Here is a 21835-nt window from a genome sequence, read left to right as displayed (position 1 = left end):
TTTCATCTAGCTCCCGCTGCAGACATTGTCTTATGGTGGCGCGCTCCTGCTCTGTCGTTCCCGTGTGTTGGATGGTCGTCGCGCTGGCTAGAGTTTGCAACCTAACCGCAAATTCTTGCACCTTTTCTTCCCGTCTCTGGACGCAAGCGTGAAATTTTTGCACGCGAATCGAATACGGTTCTTGGTCAAACCTCTGCACCATTAATCGTCGAAACTCGTCGTACGCGATAACGCTTTTCATCTGCATGTCCCTCCATGCAAAATCTCTGGCTACGCCCGCTAGTTTGCATTTCGCGATACCTAATTTCTGTCTCGCGGTCCATCCCGCTAAGCTGGCTACCTCGTCCAACGTATCAAAAAAGTCGGAGATGCGCCCGCTTTCCCCGGAAAAGGTTGGGATCATCCCACCAAACGCCGCGATTGAGCCTCCGCCTACTTCCCGCGTTTGCGATGGGGCAGATGGAACACCTGTCTCAGTAGCCATGTTCTGACCCACGATTCTCTCTCACCCCGTAAATTTCGTGTCGGCTTCCTCGGGATTCTGGCGGACGGTACTGCAACCTTTCCCCACCAGCGTGACTTGGGCCGAAAAATCCCACTTTACTGACACCAGTGTAAAGTTAGCCGACGGGAGAGAAAGAAAGTTACGGCGGTCGAGCGGTCAGACTGTCTTGTGGGAATGGACTGACATCACTGAGACAGGTTACCATCAAAAACCGTTTAATAAACATAAAAAAGGAGCTTACAAAAATGCTTTTTGTTCGGCGTAACACCAATCCAACGGGCGGATCAGTCCGTGTAACAGTTCAATAGTCCCGACGATCTTTCAAACTTCCGATGAAGGTGAGGAGGGTGGTGTCGGCCCCGGGGCACTCTGCACGACTTGAGGTGACGCTTTCGGCGGCGGCGATGTACTTGGGCGCCTTTCGTTGGGAGCGGAGGTCGGAGATCAGGTCGAAGCGACGATCCAGATTTCGTTGTTAAACTTTATCCGGAACCCAGTAGCGGAGCAACCTGCACCAAAGACCAAGAACTCCGAATGTCCTTGAAACGACGATTTTATAATCTTCCTCCCCCAAATCGCCTCTTCATTGGTCTCTCATTGTCACCTGGTGCCAATTCGAAACCCGATGGAGGGCGCGGGAGAGGTCATCGTCGCGACAGAACTTGATTCCTCTCTCGTCGCGTGTTTCTCGAATTCGTTCTTTTCCTTTGTTTTAAATAAACAGAAAAAACTTCCATTAAACAATGGAAAGCTCCAATTTCGTCCCCTTTTTAGTCGAACCCCGTTCGGGTCCTCACACTGCTATGAGGGAGGGTCCCTCTCAGGAGAAATTTCTGAAATACTGCTCCTATTTTGATGTTATATAAGCGTGGAAACCCGGAAAATTTTACTTGGCTAGCCTGCAGTGGACACGAACCCGCGCCCATCTGTAAACTAGCGACCAACTACCAGTGATTATGGTTAAAAAAAGCTTCAAATATTGATATTTAGATATATTTTGCAAAAGAATATGATAAATTTATATTTATTTTTGTTGTACATAGACCTAAACCGTATAAAGACACAATACCCATTTTATAAAGTTTATAAAAAAGGTTGAGGTGCACGTATTCAGCCCAAAACGTGAACGGCGGACGGACGAGCGCCGCCATCTGGCAATTCTATACGGTCGATAAATGGCGTTCGCTACGTCTAGTATGGCGAGTAGACGATCGGCTTAAACCTCATTTTTTGTGTTTGGGGTTAAAATTATGACGTATTTTGTTAAAATAATGATTATTTAAGCATTTACGAATAATATTGTAAAGAAACAAACGATTTTAATCCAGAAATTATTTAATTATGCAATTTTTTAGCGAGTGATGCGAAGTGCCTGTAGAATTTACATATATTTGTCTTCATAATAGCTTATCTTAAGGTAGGTTTGTTCTTCCACGCATCTTCTACCATCAACAGCGTAATACGTTTGTAAATTTTCTAAAAGTTAATTTTCCGAGCTGCTTTCAAATTTACATAAGTCACTACTTCCCTCGGCAAAAGTATTTCCGAATCCATCTTCAGCATTTCTATCAGCCCGTTGAAAAGCTCTAACGACTCGGGCATAGACAAAAGTGTTGACGAAACATTAAGATCAATGTTTCGTCGAAGCTTTTCTCTACGCCCGAGTCGTTGATAATAGTTTGACGAATTCTTCCTCTATAATCTATGATGAATAGTGCTCTTCTGCTTCGTTTAACACTCCAAATTTTCTGGCATTTATCAAATAAAAGTATCAGTTGATTATTGTTGATTTTAACAATGTTAAATATAAATATAACTTATTTCGTAATAATCGAGAATATTAAAGCCAAATTGTGCTACATCTTCTCCTACTCGCCATCTACATTTTAGGCCCTTTGAAGCCGCAATTAAGAAGGCCTTTAGGTAACCTTAGGATCTTTTTTAATGGCTGCGTGTAAACTGATGATTTCTCCCTGTTACAGATGCATTGTAAATTATTCTAAAATGAATTTTATTTTCTATCAATTTATATGTGCAGTATCAACCGTAACAGCCATTTTGAAATTAATATTGAAGAAAATAAAACCTGTTGGGGTTAAATTGTTAAAACTACAAGAAATATTTAAGTATAAATAATAAAACAAATTTTATAGTTATGCAAGTAACTAATTAAAAGAATGAATATAAATTGAAACTTTTTAAGGGTAATTTATGTTTTGGTTTGGTTTGGTTTGGTTAGAAAGAATTTTCCTACTTATTCAATACCATTATGGCGACTAAAAAGAAATACACACAGTCGTACTGCAAAACATGGGAGAAAATTGGAAGAATTAAAAGATAAGTATCAGTTATTTATATTCTATTTGTGCTAATTTGAAAATTGTCATTTTTAGCTTCAAAACCCTCCCGCGGGCGAACAGCCGAGAGGTTACGTGGCAACCTATGGCTGTGGAGAACCCGGTTGTAAAACCTCAGAAATTTATCGGTGGTGGTGCATTCGGATATATTGAATCATCTCTCATTAATTAAGTACCCTCTCCATTGTGGGCCCAGCGAAACCCATAACGGATTCAGATAATTACTAATTGTTAAAAAGGCCCTGTTATAGTATGAACTAAGAGGGCTTAGAATCATGCCCATCAAAATATGACGAATATCAAATATAGAGGTTCCGCAGTATATTTTAAACGTTAATCATTTCTTACTCGCAATATAGTAGCTTAAGTTACTGGCATTTCTTACTGTAATTATGCAATATAAATCTTTTTTTCTAAAATTAAAAAATAATTCCAAGATAAGTTAATTTGTCTAAAGACTTTCTGTTAGATGACAATTACGAATTTGAATAACTAAAATATTTCGAATATTAGATAATGGCGCTAGCAGCAAACATTTTTCATATGTATTATTTTTAATGCCATAATAATATAATAATACTAAATGTGTTAATACTTGAGGACTAAAAAGAAAAATAAATGATTTTAAAATGTAGAATAATGAAACTAATTTTAGGTGCTCGTAAACACGTGTAAGCTCGCAAGCATGTAAATTATAATAATTTGTATATAAATTTTTAACAATTTCTACTTCGAAAATAATCGTATTTAATTTCAGCGATAATATACTGTTGTAAACATAAAATTGCATAAATAATGTTATTTATATAATTAATTGTTTTAGCATTATTAACATTATTTAATGTCATTTTTAAAATGTTTTACGGTAATAGGTAATTCCGGGGCCTTAGTCTCGAGTTTTTCGTGTTACAACTCCCAACGTGTTGAACGTGTCACGTGGTACATCTCACACACTGTCGTCAAATCGGTAGTCTCGAGTTATAACTTCCGTGCTTTCCCATCTCACCATGTGAGTTGCTACTCACGTTGAGTCGAGCATGTGAGATCGCTACACCAAAGTGAAAATGACTGACGAATATGCTGTTCTGATCGCAATAGAAGCATTAGAGAGCTGAAAGACATTATATAAGAAGGCAAAGAATTTTTCGACCAATTATTTAATATAATTTATATTATTATTATTATTATTTAATACAGTAATATAAATTATTAAGAGTTTTCTCTACATCCATTTAATGATCACCGATCAAAACTATAAAGCAGTTTGTATAATTTTAAGTATTATAACTAGTGGCGTGCAGGGCCGGCCTTCTCGATAAAGGGGCCCGGGTGCAAGAAACTATTTGGGCCCAAATGTTTTTCTAAAATAAAAAAATTTACAAACACGAACATATATTAATGCATGTTTATTTAAAGCGTGATTTTGTTCTTGCTAATACATTAATTACTTCAGAAAAATTACAATTTTTTGCAATTTCTTTTTCGATGCTTAATATAGCAAGTGCATTTAAGCGTTCTGCACACATGCTGGATCGAAGATAATTCTTTATTAATTTTAATTTGCTGAAAGAGCGCTCAGCACTTGCTATAGTAACTGGCAACGTAAAGAAAAGTTTTAATACAGTTAATACATTTAGAAATAACTCATTATAATTATTATTTAGTATGTATTGCAATATATCTTGTGCGTTATTTACATCCCTTTCATTCAAAATCAAATCCCGTAGCAAACCAATTTCCTGGATTAGGTTTTCATCTACATCTTTGTTATAAAAATTTACAAAGTTTTTGGAACATTTTTCTAATTCATGTTTTTCTAAGGTTTTCATATCAGTGATTAATTTGAAATCAGAAATAATATTTGGTATACTTTTAAATCTATCTTCTATTTGTACAATAACCGTATCAATTAGAGTGTTAAAAAAAATAACATCTAAATTCCTCTACCGGGTTTTCTATAACTTCATCTTCTGCTATTTCGGAATATAACCTTTTTCTTTTTCGTATTCGTTTTTCAGGAAAATGTTCTGAAATATTTAAATTACGTGCTAGCACTTTTGCTTCGTCTAAAAATGTGTTAAATTTTGTTCTTAAATTTTGGATTTCAGTTTTAATTTTATTGACTAAATTAAAAGCCGACTCAAGAATAATTGTTTTTGCTTGAAATAGTATATTGATTGCGTTGATTTTAGACAACATTGCAAACCATACTACTAAACATAAAATAAATGGCATTTCTTGTATTGAATCCAATAGACTTTTAGCTTCGGATACCGCTGTATTATCGTTACTTACATAAATAAATTCTTCTAGGGCATTACAAGTTTGTTCAAACTGTGTATACACTGCTTTAACCGAATCTATTTTGGCTTCCCAACGAGTGTCACATAATGGTTTAAGAGTAATGTTTAAATGTTTTTGTAGAATTTCCCATCTCTTTGTAGATGCAGAAAATAAGCAATATAAACGTTGCAATATCCCAAAAAAATTTTTACAATATATACTGCTGGAAGCGGCATCACAAATTAATAAATTAAAAGAGTGTGATAGGCAAGGCACATATATTGCATGAGGGTTTAGAGCAATTATTCTAGATTGTACACCTTTATATTTCCCTTTCATGTTGCTACCGTTGTCGTATCCCTGCCCTCTGCAATTCATAATATCTAAATCAAGCTCACTTAATGTTTTCAATAGAGTTTTTGCTAGTCCTTCTCCAGTCACATCAGTTGCTTCAATAAACCTTATAAATGACTCATTTATAATTAATCTTTTCTCTTCAAAATTTACATACCTAATAATAACTGAAGTTTGTTCCTTATGGGAAATATCAGGAGTACAATCCATTTGGACACTATAGTATGTGGCTGCTTTTATATCGTTTTTAATTTTGTTAAGGACTTCATCTCCTAACGCAGAAATAATTTGTTCTTGTGATCTATGTGCTAAATGATGCACAATTCTATTTTTCGAATTTTTTATTCTGTTTATATGATCCATTAACACAGAGTCGTATTTACTTAAAAATTCGATTAAACTTAAAAAATTTCCATTATTAGGCGTTCCTATTATTTCATGGGTTCCTCGAAGTGGAAGATTATTACATGCTAAAAATAGAATCACATCTACAATTCTTTGAAATAGTAATTTAAGTCGTTCCGTTTCCTTATTTATATTAACTTGATTAGTTTCATCAATAGTCGAACATAAATTTAGTCGTTTTAGTAATTCTTTCCAAGCAATAAACGAATTAAAGTGACAAATAGAACGCTCATGATCTTGAATTACAGTTGACAGCTTTCTCCAGTTACTATAGCCACCTATAAACCGTGTAGATTGTTCATTTCCTCTTCTTTTAGAAAATAGTATACAACAAAAACAAAATACCGAGTCTTGCGTTTTTGAATAAATTAACCAGCTGCGAAGCTGGGTTTCACCATTTGGCATTTTTTTAAAGTAGTACGTAGTGGAAAATGACCTACCTTCATCATTCTTAGCAAAAACTCCTTTGTGTTGTACAGGTCCGGTTTTAACACAAAACATTCGAAACTTATCAGTTATAATACTTGGCCATAAATCTGGATCACTTATGTTCATTTGATCATATTCGTTATTGTCATTTTCGACGTTATTTTCTGATTCGATCATATTTGTATAAACATGCGGTTCTTCAACGAATTTCACAGTTTCAACATTTTCATTGCAAGACTGTGTAGTTTGTGCGGAACTTTCTTCTCCAGTTGAAGCTTGAACTGTAACTTCTGAAGTCGAAACAATTTCATTGCTGGAATTACTTCGTAGCCAAGAAAACAGATCTACTTGTGATTTCTTGAAATTTAGCTTTTCTACTTTTTTCTTTTCTGCTAATTTTCTTTTTTGACACCCAGAGGGATATTTCCTTGGCATGGACATGATTAGATGTAACAATAATTAAACGTTTTGTAGTATGACACGTCTTTCTTTCTCGTGCTGAACTCGAACTCTCACAACTTCTCGGAGGCTCCTTGTAAAGTATTGATCTTTTAGCAGAGTGGGAACAAAAGAAGCGCGACCTTGTCAATTGGACCCACGTGCGGTCGGGTAATACCACTTGTAAGGTCAACACCTTACAGAGGGAAAACAAAGGAAGCGCCGGCTTTGTCAATAGGACCCACCTGTAGGCTGTAGTCAGACCGAAAGTTCCAGAAATAAGACAGACAAAAAAAGATAGAAGAAATTATAAAAGAAACATTAAAACTACGATTATATACCAGGGGCGTGCCGTGACATTTGATGATAGGGAAGCTGTGTTTCTGTAAGAAGCCGACATCCAGGGGCAATCAGTCAATTGCGCGTCAGTGATGGTCTAGGCTCCATTCGTATCGTTTATTCGATAAGCCAGTAAAAACCGTAGACTTCTCTAAATGCATTTTTAATATCACGATTACATTCCGAATCGCTAGCCACGATATAAGGGCTACAATTAAAAGTAAAATAATAAAAACTTACTCGGTGAAATAAAATATGTGGTGGATGTACTGGTACATACAAAATATTCTTCAATTATATGAATATACTTTTAAAGAAAATTATAATTAAATATAGCTTTGCAAAGAAACGTACAGTACATAAAGATATAAAATATTCTTTACTTTTAAAATTTTAAAACAATGTACTTAGTCAAATAGCTCCCTACCAGTGGCTAATGGATGGAATCGAAGACGGTTGCAGAGGACTGCCAAATCCCCAGGGTGCTGATACCGGTCAATGTCAAATACCTCTTTTGTCGCATCACTAGTATATCTCAAAGGACGCGACAGGGCTGTTGTAAATTTTAAACGTTTCTCACCATAGCCGTAAAAATCTAAATATGTTAAACTTAAAAGTCATTTGTTTTCTAACTAATTCGTTTTAGGACCAGGTGTTGTCCACGGAAATTTCCAAAATTTACAACTTTTCGGTCACTCTCGTCGAATTGGAAAAATTTGTCTTTATTACATCTAATACAATATTTCGAAGAAATCAGTCCCCACTATACTCGGCTGTATATTGGTTCGGTTAAGCTTTTGTTTAAGTAATATTCCGGCTCTTTCATCGGGGTTTTGTTTATGTCCCCAATTCCCTAATCGCTTAATTATTTAACTACTTCTTAAGTAGAAATAAGTCGAAACCGGTTACTTTCTACTCGAATATTTGTAGTATCGGGAAAAAAGTGGAAAGACAAATTTTTATGACAAACGAATACATAAATCGTATAATTTTATATGGCCGACGGCCACAGTATTATTTTCATTTCTTAACGCGGGCTATATGGTTTTGAAATTTTTTTTAAAAAGTCGAATTTAGGTGGGGATCCTCGGGAGTTCCCCGAATCAAATAACAAAAACTAAACATTCGCATCATCGAGAATTAGTTTAAAGATTGTCGAAATTCAGAGATCTACAATAATAATGTTTACGATAAAATGTACTTTTCGTCATACTGATAACGATAGGAATATTGTCAAGTTTTCGTGTGCATTCTTGATAATGTTGGGGCCCCCTCAATCGCGGGGCCCCGGTGCGTAGCATCCGCCGCACCCCCCCGATGGCCGGCCCTGGTGGCGTGCCGTCATTGGAAGCGATGGAAGCGCCGATTCCACCTTCCAATGACCTTCCCTTGTATTTTATAAAATATAAATTTTCATATTTTAACGTACTTTGCATTAATTAAAATTAATATTTTATTATAACCGCATTATGTGTCTTTTACAAATTTCTATACTACATGTGAAAAAAACGATAAGATTGCTATTGTATATTCGAATAATTCGGTGGCGGAAGGAATGTCGAAACCGGGTCAATTTCCAATCAGCCAGATTATATAAGCATTAACACATGCGGTTTACAGAGCACCAACCTCACCCGGTTTAGCTGGTAGAAGCAACACACGCATAAAGCTTCTAATTTTATATCCCGAACCGGTTATGGGCTGTTAGCCGCCTGTTTCCTAGATATTCGGCTGCCCTCACCCGATTATATGAATCGTGAGTAGACTAGATCAACGGCAGACAACCCCGGGCCGCGAGATCTTTAATAGATTATTAAATTGGAAAAATAACTAATTAATATTCAATAGTTATTTTTCCAATTCTTTGTAATTTTCGAAAACGATAAGAGAAATAAATATAGTAATTAACTTTTTATTTGTTTATTTCATATTTGCAGACTAAAAACATTACGAGTCACAAGAAGGCGTCAATTAACTACTACGGCCCGCGGAAATAACGTAAAATTTATTCTGGCCCATGTTATAAAAAAAGGTTGCCCACCCTACACTAGATTTATAACTTAACCCAACCGATAGGAATTTACTGGCATGTTTTTATGATAGTTCTGTATAGTTGACAGGAGTTTAAAAAAAAATCCATTAAAATATTTGATATATTTATTCTGCGTTTATTCTGCTCTCCCATCTTATATTACTTACGGATTTCAATGTTAAACCGGTGATATTACGATTTAGTATGTCCCATCTGTAAGAGGATGCAGAAAAAACGTGTACAATTATAGTAGTGTTAAAAAATTAATTGTTACTTTGGCAGCATCGTTTACAACCAAATTTAATGAATGAGACGTACAGTACAATGGTACAGAAAAAGCTCTAGAATTTATTTTCCTTAAATTTACGATTTATATATCCATTGTCATAAAAATTTGTCTTTCCAATGTTTTCTCAAGACTACAGATATTCAAGTACAAAGTAACTGGTTTCGACTTATTTCTACTTAAGAAGTAGTTAAATAATTAAGCGATTAGGGAATTAGAAACATAAATAAAACTCTGATGAAAGATCCGAAGTTTTACTTAAACAGAAGCTTAACCGAACCAATCTCTTGCCGAGTACAGTGGGGTCTGTTCTCTTCATAATATTAGATGTAATAAAGACAGAAATTTTTCCAGTTCAATGAGAGTGACCGAAAAGTTGTAAATTTTGAAAATTTCCGTGAATACTCGGTCCTAAAACCAATTAGTTAGAAAACGAACGACAGACAATCTGTTAAGTTTAACATATTTAGATTTTTACAGCTATGGTGAGAAACGTTTAAAATCTACAACCCTGTCGCATCCTTTGATATATACTAGTGATGCGACAAAAGAGGCATTTGACATTGACCGGTATCGGCACCCTCGGGATTTGGCACGCACACACCTACCTGGACCATCTCTGATTCCATTCATTAGCCACTCGTAGGGAGCTATTTCACTAAGTGGATTGTTTTGAGATTTAAAAAGTAAAGAATATTTTGTTATTTTTATGTACGTTTCTTCACAAAGTTATATTTAATTATAAGTTTCTTTAAAAGTATATTCGTACAATTGAAAATTTTTTTTACTAAGCATGTATATTCATCACGCATTTTGTTTTACCAAGTAAGTTTTTCTGATGATTTTAATTTTAGCCCTTATATCGTGGCTAGTGATTCAAAAATTTATTTTAAAAAGTTTTGGCTCGAGACCATATAATGAAAAAGAAAACATTATTAAAATAGAAAGACCAATGCCTAAATTAAATATAAATACGTCAACAAAAAAATTTCGACATTTTGACAATAAAATTTATGACGAATGACGTTTTGTATAGTTGACAGGACGTCAAAGTAGTTTTGTGTTTTGTATAGTTTCGTAAAAGTGAAGCAATTTGGAAATCAAAGCGGAATAGAATTTAACATTGGTAGACAATATAAAATACATATTGAAAATTATAACAAGATAATTACGATTAATAGATATATCTAAATTAATAGATGTTATATGTTTTTTCTCAAAGCAAGACTTGGCATTTAGAGGGCGTAGGGAATTTATTGAATCTAATAACGGAGGTAATTATATTGAACTTTCTTATTTATTAAGTACGTCGGATAATCTATTAAAAATACATTTAAAGAAGTATACGGTTTTTACTGGCTTATCGAACAACGTCCGGGCCCTGACGCGCAATTAATACATTGCCCCTGTAAGTCGGCTTCTTACAGAAACACAGCTTCCCTATCATCAAATGTTACGGCACGCCACTGATTATAACCTTTTTATGTTGATATCAACTGAACAGGGACTATTCCGATAGTTCGAAATGCATTTTGATTATTTCATATTAATTTTTCATCTAATCGAGTTTTAATGTACACCCCTTTTGTTTTATTAAATGTATAAACATTGATACCTGAATATGTGCGCTTATTATCACTGGTGTGATAAGTCCTTATTATCTACCCCACATTAGTAGGTATTTAATTAATTTAATTAAATCAAGGGCTAAAACAATTCTTTGTAATAATTGAGCCGTTTATAGGACAAATCGAAAACTCCATTTGTAAATCCTTATAATCGTCATTATTTTCAAATTTTCCTTGTAACTAATTTTATATATCGTTATATTAAAGCTATGCTTTAATATAACGATATATAAAAATATATTTTGCAATGTTTATTTAAATTGAAAGTTTAAAGGGAATTTTAAAAAATAATTTATATTATAAATTTTTATTCTTTTTGTTTTGTGGAGTTAATCGATTTGGCAAGTGAGCTGCTCAATTCACGTCGATTCGTTTACAACTTGTTACAGTTAAGTTGATTGATCGAATCATTATAGTCGTAAACCCAGATGAATTGTAAATAATCCCATCGTGCTTAACGACACACGTAAACATGTGAATATGACCTACTTCCGCTCGCCTTTCAAGTTCGCTCGAAGGGTCTAACTCGAGAATACCGATTATGTGAGTCATAGTAACTCGAATGAATTCAATGACGTCAGTTCGAGTACAACACGAAAAACTCGAAACAAAGGGCCCGTGATGGTTTGCGGGCGTCTTACAATATCTGGCTTCTTATAACAAAATCTGAAAAACCGCATACTATCGAGTAACAATTAATTGTGCCAGCCATTGAAGAGGATTTAAGAACTGTTCTACACAAACTTTCACGACTTTTAAAAACTTAATTAAGAATTTAAGAACTGTTCTACACAAACACAAATCTTTCATAATCGGTACTTTAGTTTAAGTTGCACAACCTTCTGATACATAGGCCTATATATATATTTATAAAATACTGCTAAAATAACACATCAAATTCAGTATTAACATGATCTATAATTGATAATTAAACTCAATATTGTAGATTATTTCGCTTGATCTAGTAAAATAAATAACAACTTTAAATTATAAACTAATTTATTCTACTAATAATTACAACGTTTTGCTACTACATAAAAACAAAAGCTAATTTAAATTATTAAAGAAACTAAATGCAGTTATAATGAACGTGTAGAGAACAGAGACACTTTTACACGGTGTTCTTGATTATTTCAAGTAAAAGTGAATAAATAAAAATTACAGAACATAACAACTAATGGAAGAAACAATATTTCGATTTCTGAATTTAACAACTTGAATTTAAGGCCAGTAGAATAATATTTCCGGGCGATATTGGTTCACCATTTGTAGTGCCATATGTAGTCAAACTGGAGCGATTTCTGAAAAAATAAGTCATTTATCTGCATATTCAGAAAATAATACAAGTTGAAATTATCTACTTATGCTAATTGTTATTTATTACCTAATTAAATTTTAATGTTTTAAATAAATTACAAACATACGTTTCTAAATTATTCATTGGGACGATCTTGATACATTGAACGTACAACTTATTATCTTTACGAGGTGATGCTGTATACCAATAAAACTGTACTTTCATTATTGGAGAAATATTATGTGTAGTAGTTATTAAATATTGTTTCTTTTCTTCTGGTTGAAATGATTCTGTAATTGATTGCAGATGTTGACTGTAATTATAAAAAACTTATTATTATGTTTTTACTATAAATAATCAATTTAAATTGGTATAATGCAAAATGTATACATACACTTTATTTAAAACCTTAACTATTCGGCCATTAATGATCAGAATCAATTTCCCAACTTCAGTCGTGCTGTCCGGACCCGAACTCAACTTAACTTCCACGTGATATTGATACACTAACAAGTAAGTATAAGTTATGAAACAGTAAATATAGAGCAATAAGATTAATATAAAAAAACATTTATTTTTTCTTTATGACATACAACGCTATAAATGCAGTTTTTGTGAAAAACCTGACAGAAGTTCTTCGGATCTGCATACAGTTTGTCTCGTGATTTAGAAATTTTATATTGTGCACACAATTGTCGTAAGAAGACATGACAAATGACTGAGATGTCTGGAAAAAATATCAGAGGCATTCATCTAAAGTTTATGCTCACGGGCATATTCTAATAACATTAATAATTGGAAGTTAGCAAGATTTGTGTTGGTTTAAAGTGATGTCAGAATTCATATTTGTTCGGACATTTTTAAAGAATAATTACCGTTTTATTTTATCTAATTAATTTTCAATTGGCTCTTATTGCTAATTCTTTGTCGCTTGTTTTTCTGAAGTGTGCCGATAACCGATAATAATGATATAATGGATGCAATGATATTTACATTATGTAAGTTATACAAACGGGACCTCATAAGTCTTCGTTTGTTTACGGCCTCTCATAACTTAAAACTGTTATACATCAGATTAGATATGTTTCTAATTAATGCCCAGTTTCATTTTTAGAAGAAATCTAAGAAATTTAAATTTATAAAGTTGGTGAAAAACAGTTTAGTTGCTTATTAAAGTAGTTTAGAAGTGTGTTTTATTAAATTAGTCAGAAAAAATTAATATTTTTCTACATAATGTTCAAATATTCCTTCAATTAAAAATAAGCGAAAAATGTTGCGTTTTTGAATGATACTATTTATAACAAAATAATAATAATACATTATTTATATATTATTATAAATATAAAAATCTAATTGTGTTTTTAATTTAAATCATATTTGATTTCTTTACTAAAATATTACTTTATACTCACAGCAATAATCGTCGGTGAATGTTGTAGGCAAGTACATTGTTACTGTTCCATTTATTATTTTATCAGCATATTTTTCCGAATGAATTCCCATTGCAGCACATTGTTCACCATTTTTTCCGCACTCACTACATTCTCCTCTACTAAATGTTTCATAATCTGCACAACGATAACCAACGGCAAGACATTCAGAGTAAAGTGAAGAAGCGAATAGGTAAACTGGGCGCGAATGGGAACACGTTATTACAGATTCTAAAATATGTAAAAATATAATTTGTTAAATTTCTGAAATACAATAAATTGAGAAATAATTAACTAGATACAGTTTACAATTTGACATTTAAATCGTTTGCACTTGTGTTAATTATCAATACATTACATAAAGTGGATGAATTTTGTACTTGTGTAATACAAAAGTATATACTGATATTATTAATATTGTCATTAATTTATTATTATTAGTTTCATATAAAATTATTCTTATCCATTACTTCAAAAGTATAATTGTTACTTCACATGTAATGTTAAAAATACATTTATTTTCTAACTATATAATGTAATTTTTATAATTTATACCAATTTTTAAGTTTAGTAATTTATCTGCACATCCTCTTCCTATAAGCCCTCCGTCTGGCTTAAAATGTACATGTCCTGTAGGTTGATCCATGATAACTTGCGCTAAATATTACAATATAATTATATTATAAAATAATTCAAATATTTAAAAAAAAAAAAATACAAAATAATCATTATATTTACTAAAAGCCGATCCTGTAATCACGTCGACGAACTTTCCATCCGTATAGTAAAGCTTGTATTTTGGTGGAAATTTAACGAAACAAATACCTGCAACATCTAATGCTAACAATAGTTATAATAGTAATAGTGTATTTAATGAAAATAAATGGAAGTTTATAGTAAATATCTAAAAATAATATTTTTACCAGTAATTCTTCCAATCTTTTCCGTTTTCGTGTATTTTCCAATAAATCCTACTGTCTGACCTCCAAGGCTAAATCCAATAACGTGAAATTTATTAAAGTTGATTTCCTTACAATTTTCCTGCATGAAATGTTTTAAAAAATGTAATAAATAAATTATTTCTTATATTTAATAAAGTTAGTTGTTACCTTCCAATTTTCCAGTTGTTCTGCAACATATTTGCCTGTTATTAGGGTATTTCTTATTGCGTCTGGGAAAAAAGAGGCTGCAGCCGCTATACTCCAATCCACAAAGATCACATTACAATCTTCGTAATGTAAATAAGCCGATTTTAAAAACTACAAAATTGTAACTCTTATTAATATTTTCTAAAAACAAAATTTAAAACAAAAATTTCCATCATAAAACACAAGCTTTCAATATTCCATATACAGTACACATATTTCCAAAAATAAAGAGAAAAAAAAATGCCGTACTTTTAAATGCTTAGCCAATATTTATGAAAATTTGTGAAAAAGTATTGTGTATGTTAGTGTATGTAATTATTAAATTACATTTTTAACAAATTAGATTTTCACAATTCTGGGTGGCGTATGTGTACTCTCAATTAGCGATTATTTCCATATTTTATTAGATTTTGAAGTTCTTCTCCCGGGTTCATACTCAAATTGTCATTTCTTTCTCCTATATTTAATTTGTTTTATCCGAAACTTTGGTAGTATTTCTAGTTCATTTGCAATCTCAATAACCTTTATCAAAACTAGTTGCAATCTGCATCATACCTGTAGTCCATAATGTAATTCTTAGTCACTGTATATTGGTATATAGCTGAATTTAAATGTTTCTTTATTTTCTAGTGGTTTGCCTGTAAAATCGACTTCAGACAGCACGTTGTATCGTGTAACAAGGAAATAAGTTTAAAATATTATGAGAAATTTATAATAAGAATTACGCGAAAATTGCACAAACAATCTGTTTCTATTTGGCTTTCAGTATATTCCATAAGGAATTCAAATAAGGAATTATTTAGATGTGTTTTTCTATAGTTAACTCGTAAGCAAATATTCGTTGTTTAGCTTTATTTTAAGTTATCATTTTCGGTCTATTGTTTTTCGAAAAGTATTTGTTTACCCGTTAGCAAACTGTAGCCTATTATTGATAACTTATTCGTTTCTTAGAACAAGATGCGACTGTTCACGATTGTTTCCATTATGATAACAGAACCGTAAAACGAGAATAGGCCCACAGGAAACAGGATTCGTTTCGATTAAACGAAAGCTAGTTGACACACGAAAACATGCCTATGCCTATTGTTGAGTCACATGAAGTAACCTTTTCACTCGTGAACCATACAACTTTACAACTGTGAAGAACAAGAGCTTTTGTTTCTTAGTTAAAAATATTAAGACATTAAAGATATGGCGTCTACCCAGTGTTCTGGGGGACCGGAATTGAATTCAGACGAGCAATCTCAAGAATCTTTCATGGATAGGCTGTTATGAATACATTGGGCCTCGTTCCTCATCATCCGGTCATTCTTATTGTGTGTCTGATCAAATCCACGACGAGAACTTTCTCAAACTTCCGTACATGTGAAAAGTATCGAAGGATTTTACTTCTTGGGTGGATAAAATCCACCGAATACTGGTAATTGGCCTCAGGTTGACTCCTACACTCCACCTACTCCGCCGTCAGTGGAGTTTCTGGATATAGGATTAGTTACTGTAATGAGATCTCTGATTTGGAAGACTGCGTAATAATGCGTTGCCTTATCCTAGAAACAACATTTCTAGTCTAAATGTTTAACTTTTAGACAAAATTTAAACTTGAAGAATTCATTATTCAAAAATTTACGCGCTTTAAAACGAGCAAAACAAAGAAAGCACAATAGCCATTTTTAACGCAGTAAACAAGTTTCTTGGTGACTCATAAATTTAATAAATTTACATATTTTTCGTTATCTAAGAGTATGCAAATTTCCATAAAAATCAGTTAAGTGTTTAAAGACGTTGAATTTTTATAGTACTAAAATCGTTATTTATTCAAAAACGAATTGAAAATGATACTTACGACAATTTCTTCGCCATTGGGATTTCCTTGATAGCCATGTAGCATAATGACAGTTTTCTTATTCGGATTGTAGTTGGTATTTCCTGCACAGTTAGTAAATGTTAAATTCTGAGGGTATTCTGGATTGTTTCGGGTATAAAGAAGAAAATAAGTTGGAGGAACGACAGCATTTTCCGCTCCAGAGAAGATAATTTCTGCCGGTAAAGGGCATGGTAATTGGGCGTTTGTTTCTGTGAATAAAAAAAAAATAATTTTATTAATTATTTTTCGGACAAAATAGACAACAATATTGAAATTATAATCTACTTCATTATGAATTTGTTATATTCTTATTGAATAATTTAAAAATTGTTTCATTTATACTTTCCCGGCTGCTATACATGGTATATAACAGAAGAAAAGTATGTGCTTTTTGTCGAAAATTTCTGAACTTTTGCAGGGAGGTTTGTATATTAGGGGGATTGCTGCTATTAAATTTTGGTGGTTAAAGGTCGACGAAGGTGGGGAGATAGAGCGGAATCGTATGTCATATCTCGAATAGGGTCGTACTTACTGGCGATTATATTCATTATTAACATTTACAATTTTTTTATTATAAAACTCACCTCTACCCTCAAAATTAAGCTTTTTTTCCATTTTACAATAATTAGAACTATAAGAAAAAAATCTTTTTATTAAAATATCATAGCAGAACGTTATTGAGAACGAATTGTGTTAAAATCAGTTTTCCGGTAAAATAATAAATTACTATTATTCAGGAAATTTTTGTATGTAAACAATGTCCATCAAAAATAAAAACAATATATCATATTTTTAAATTGAAGCATTTTCCATTATAGAATGGATTTATATTATTCATAAATCAAAATTTAATTAAATATAATTATTTTAATAGCAATATTTATAAAAATAAAAAACCATTAAATTAAAACAATTCAAAATGAAATAATAATAATAAAAATGTCATATTTTATAGATAAAGAAAAACACTAAAAATCTATTGGAGTATGTAAGTGAATAACTTAATAGGTCTTTTTGTTGACATTATCATATAAAGATACAATGCTTGAGTTAGTTTTTGTACTGTTTTAAGAATATATATTTTTTACAGTGTTATAAATAATTTAGTCTGTTTATTTTTTCCTATTTCGTTACGTTAAACAGAAAGGCTATCTTTCATTCGATTTGCTTTATTTGCACCTGAAATAGTGGTTATTTCTATATGCCAACGTATTGTTTTATTCCGCATAGAACAGCAACATTTTGAAGCATTGTTTTAATTATAACTCGGTTGATATTTTGAAATAAATTGAATTTTGTTAGTACACTATTTACAAACTGTTCAGCACAAGTTATTTTCTCGGACGACGGGATTCCAAACTGTTTCGAATTTTCGAAACTGTATTGGAATTACAGTTTTTTTTTTTTTTTTTTTTTTTTAGTTTTGTGTCTTCCGCCCTGTGGATACTAAGAAGACCTATTTTAATTATTTCCTGGCGCAGGCCTGGCCGACAAGGTGGGCGGCAGGCTGATGAGAGACGGGACTCAATATTCAGGGAACCCGGAATCGAACCCGTGAAAATTCACGGGTTCGATTCCGGGTTCCCTGAACGGTAGGTTGTGCCTTAACTGCCTGGCTGTTTTATCATCATTATCATCATCATTATCAAGAGAAGGAAAAGCTTATTTGTAGATTTTCTTTTGCTCATCACTTAGACGAAAACAGTTGCAATTGAACTCATCAAATATTAAAAAAATTAAAATTACGAATTCCAGTTTTTACGCTTTCAAATCATAATCATGACAATTACAGTAAATAAATAAAGATGTTTTTAAAATAACATCTGTTTATTTCTATTCTTATATATTTTAAAATAGAAAATTCTTATTTAGAAGTTCACTAAAGATATATATAACAGTGGATCAATAAATAACCAGCTGGAGTAACCAGCTTTTGACTGGTTGTTTTTCGATCCATTCTTATATACAAGAGCGTATTAATTCGATATAATTTGTACAAATATCCAAAATAATATTTTTATAATTTCTATATAAAATTGAACGATAATACATTAGATAATTAATTTTAAAAAGCCCTCCCCTGTAGCCGAGCAGATAAAACCACCGAACACTGGTGGTGGAAGGGCCGGCAACGTGGAGTTTTTCTGGTTCTCTTCACGTTAGTAACACATAAATAGGAGTCAATTTTCCATAAAAGACCTTCCGGGAGGTATTTCCCCTCTGCAGCTCGTCTACTTGTCGCCTTGCCATATACCAGGGGTCGGAAATTGCGGCCTCATGAGCCGCATGCGGCTCTTTGCATAGACGTTTGCGGCTCTTCGGACGTAAACTCCAATCTCACCTCATGTCAAGCAGCCTTATAACTTGAGTTTATGAGATAGGGCCGCCGAACAAACTTCAACTCGTACGGCATACTCTCTACCATTCTTTAGCCCATCCGCACATGATCACTGGCGTTGATCAATATAAATCGCATGCGAGTGGTAGCATTTAAAGCATATCTATATAATTATATAACCTATTGAACTCGTGTCCATCCGTCCGTGTAACGTTATGCCGAAAATGGCCACTACAGGCGCCCCTGTCGTGTGTCGTATTTCGCACATTTAAATTAACAATATAAATTATTATTTACATTAACAGTATAAATTGTTATTATTCATTTGGCCAATAGCCAATAACAATATAAATAATTCAGTATATTTGTAATAGGAATTTATTGTCACGGAATGCCTGTAACGCGCACTAGGGAGGCATCCTCCAACACAGTTCGTCGGCGATCGACCAAGTAGTTAAGCCTCGATGCGGTTCTTTGGTACATTTGGGGTGCATATACTTTTGGAATCAAACTGATCCAAGATCACTTCGATCGTTCAAATCGTGTATACAAAGGAACTACTGCGATCCGATCAATCTCTATTTGCGTATACAAACGCCATCTAGGATCAACTGGATCGCGATCAAACTAATCCGAGCGGAGGGTAGGATCGTTTGGATCGGTTAAAAGTGATTAAAGATGGCGGTTACCATGGTTGAAATTAAGCTTACAGTAAATAACGAAGAAACACATTTAATTGTTACAAAGAAACTTATTTAAAACTTATAAATGGCAAGTAAAAACATCATTATTAAAATATCCGGTAAACTGAGATGAAAAAATAAGTATTTAGAGACAATTTTGCGAAGTTGTCAGTACCTCAAGAATGTATGGCGTGCACTTTCATCTTTTCTGCAAGTTTTATTTTTTAATTTTGTGAAATTTTTATTTAAATTTTATTTCGTGGAAAACAATTTTATTCACATAGTAATACGATTTAAAAATTCGTATGAATGAGCACAAACAATTTTGTCAAATAAACGATAATTCGTAACAGCGTATGTCGTTTAGTACTAACTACAGTTTTAATATCGATAGATAAAATGGATTATTTTAATTTAATTAATTGATCCTTGTTAGTTAACATATACAGAGTTTCAAAGATACTATACGTATAATATTTTTAAAAACTCAGTATATGTTAACTAACAAGGAGAGACTATTATTAACTAACAAATGTTTGCCGCCATCTTCGATCCTACTTGTATACTTTCCGCCATGACAGAAGCTATCTGTATCACGTGACAAGGACTGATCCGCTTTTTACAGATCGATCCGTACAAAACGAAAAGTATATGCACCCCTTGGTATCCTGTTTCCATGACAATTTGGCTCTTCTCACTTGACAAACTGCCGACCCCTGCCATATACTAATAAAACGTAAACCAATTTAAAAAATAATTATTTGTTAACTAAATAATTCCTAAAATTTACGATAAACCTCACTTTTCAGATTTTTTACCAATTAAATAATCTATACACAAAACTTAACTCTCTCTCTCTCTCTTCCCCGCGGTGGGAATTTCGAAAAATTACTTCTTAATGTGCATTCTCATGGCATTACCTACTAAAACGCAATCGAAAATGCAAACAACCGCATGTAAAATAGTATAATAGAAGCCGAGTTCTTCACGGTAAGCCTTAATCCTGTCCCTCTCCTCGCGGGGAGGAGGAATTTCGAAAAATTTCTTCTTAGTGTACGTTCTCGTGATGTACAGTACCCTAACTGTGTACCAAATTTCAACTTTCAACTCCTAACCGTTTGGGCTCTGCGCTTATTATTGTCATTATTTTCATTATCAACCCATCTCGATTATATTATAAGATTCTTTTATTTCAAGTAAAATTAAATTTTTATAATTCCTTATAAAAGGCTTTTAAATTATATTGTAAATAAACTTCAAATGGTTTATTTATTTTATAGTATGAGATTAAGGATTACCCCGATAAACTCGGCTTCCATTGTACTATTTTTAAATGTCTTTTTTGCATTTATACGGGAAATCGAACATATTTTTAGACCCTTCTAAAAATTCTCAACGATATTTAGTGTTCCATCGTATATAAAGTTGACACGGGGAGCGCGTAAGTTCGCTTTATTCGAACTCTTCGTCTTAATGTTCGATTTTATGTTCGAATTTATATTTATGAATTATTCGGGAAGATCCAGCTTATTTTTCCAATTTAATAAACCTGAAGAAAAACCCAGAAAGAGTTACGAAAACGTTTGTTATTCATCACTTAATGGGACTACGCACCGGTTAGTGGTGGCAGTGAGTCTTAATTATCGTTATCCCGGTGTGGTAAGCAGATATCTTTCTAATTAAACTGATTTTTTTCTATAAAAGTATTTTTCAAACAAGAAAACAAGAAATGGAATTCGAAATTGATATGAACTATTTATAAATTGAGAAACTCACCTTTTAACATCGTTACTAAAATCAACAGCAATATATAATTGGTAACCATTGACGTCTGTGATTGGAGTAACTTTACTATAATAGTTCTATATCTGGCTTACAATATGGATATTTATATAAGAAGCAGATGCTCCGGCCCAATAAAAATTGAATATGAAATTAATAGTTTGCTATTGTTATTACTAGGAAATAAATGACAAAGTAATATTTCAAAATATAATACTATCAATCATATGAGACGTA

The 21835-nt window shown here is 32.7% G+C and overlaps 2 protein-coding genes and 1 long non-coding RNA gene across 4 annotated transcripts; all 3 read right to left on the bottom strand.

Moving 5' to 3' along the window:
* Positions 1 to 4779: 4779 nt before the first annotated feature.
* LOC136988518 (zinc finger MYM-type protein 1-like) lies at positions 4780 to 6774 on the bottom strand. The gene has a single exon (XM_067286390.1). The coding sequence runs from the start codon at positions 6772 to 6774 to the stop codon at positions 4780 to 4782; it is 1995 nt and encodes a 664-aa protein (XP_067142491.1).
* Positions 6775 to 7094: 320 nt separating this feature from the next.
* LOC136988537 (uncharacterized) lies at positions 7095 to 8436 on the bottom strand. Its single transcript, XR_010882774.1, has 2 exons — positions 7494 to 8436; positions 7095 to 7417 (listed from the first exon to the last, which is right to left on the bottom strand). It is a non-coding gene; the product is annotated as an uncharacterized lncRNA (long non-coding RNA).
* Positions 8437 to 12037: 3601 nt separating this feature from the next.
* Positions 12038 to 21683, bottom strand: LOC136988436 (lipase member H-like). Of its 2 annotated transcripts, none has more exons than XM_067286281.1 (10): positions 21593 to 21683; positions 16775 to 17004; positions 14893 to 15042; positions 14707 to 14824; positions 14522 to 14623; positions 14339 to 14440; positions 13766 to 14014; positions 12748 to 12859; positions 12481 to 12666; positions 12038 to 12357 (listed from the first exon to the last, which is right to left on the bottom strand). In XM_067286281.1, the coding sequence occupies exons 1-10, from the start codon at positions 21639 to 21641 to the stop codon at positions 12264 to 12266; spliced, it is 1392 nt and encodes a 463-aa protein (XP_067142382.1). In that variant the 5' UTR covers positions 21642 to 21683; the 3' UTR covers positions 12038 to 12263. The 2 variants fall into 2 exon arrangements, with proteins under 2 accessions (XP_067142382.1, XP_067142383.1); XM_067286282.1 differs by having other exon boundaries at positions 14522 to 14617.
* Positions 21684 to 21835: the final 152 nt, after the last annotated feature.

The sequence above is a fragment of the Centruroides vittatus genome, unplaced genomic scaffold, assembly GCF_030686945.1.
Source record: "Centruroides vittatus isolate TY-2023 unplaced genomic scaffold, ASM3068694v2 scaffold_3315, whole genome shotgun sequence".
NCBI classification, from domain to species: domain Eukaryota; kingdom Metazoa; phylum Arthropoda; class Arachnida; order Scorpiones; family Buthidae; genus Centruroides; species Centruroides vittatus.
This window is presented reverse-complemented; position numbering and strand designations above follow the sequence as displayed.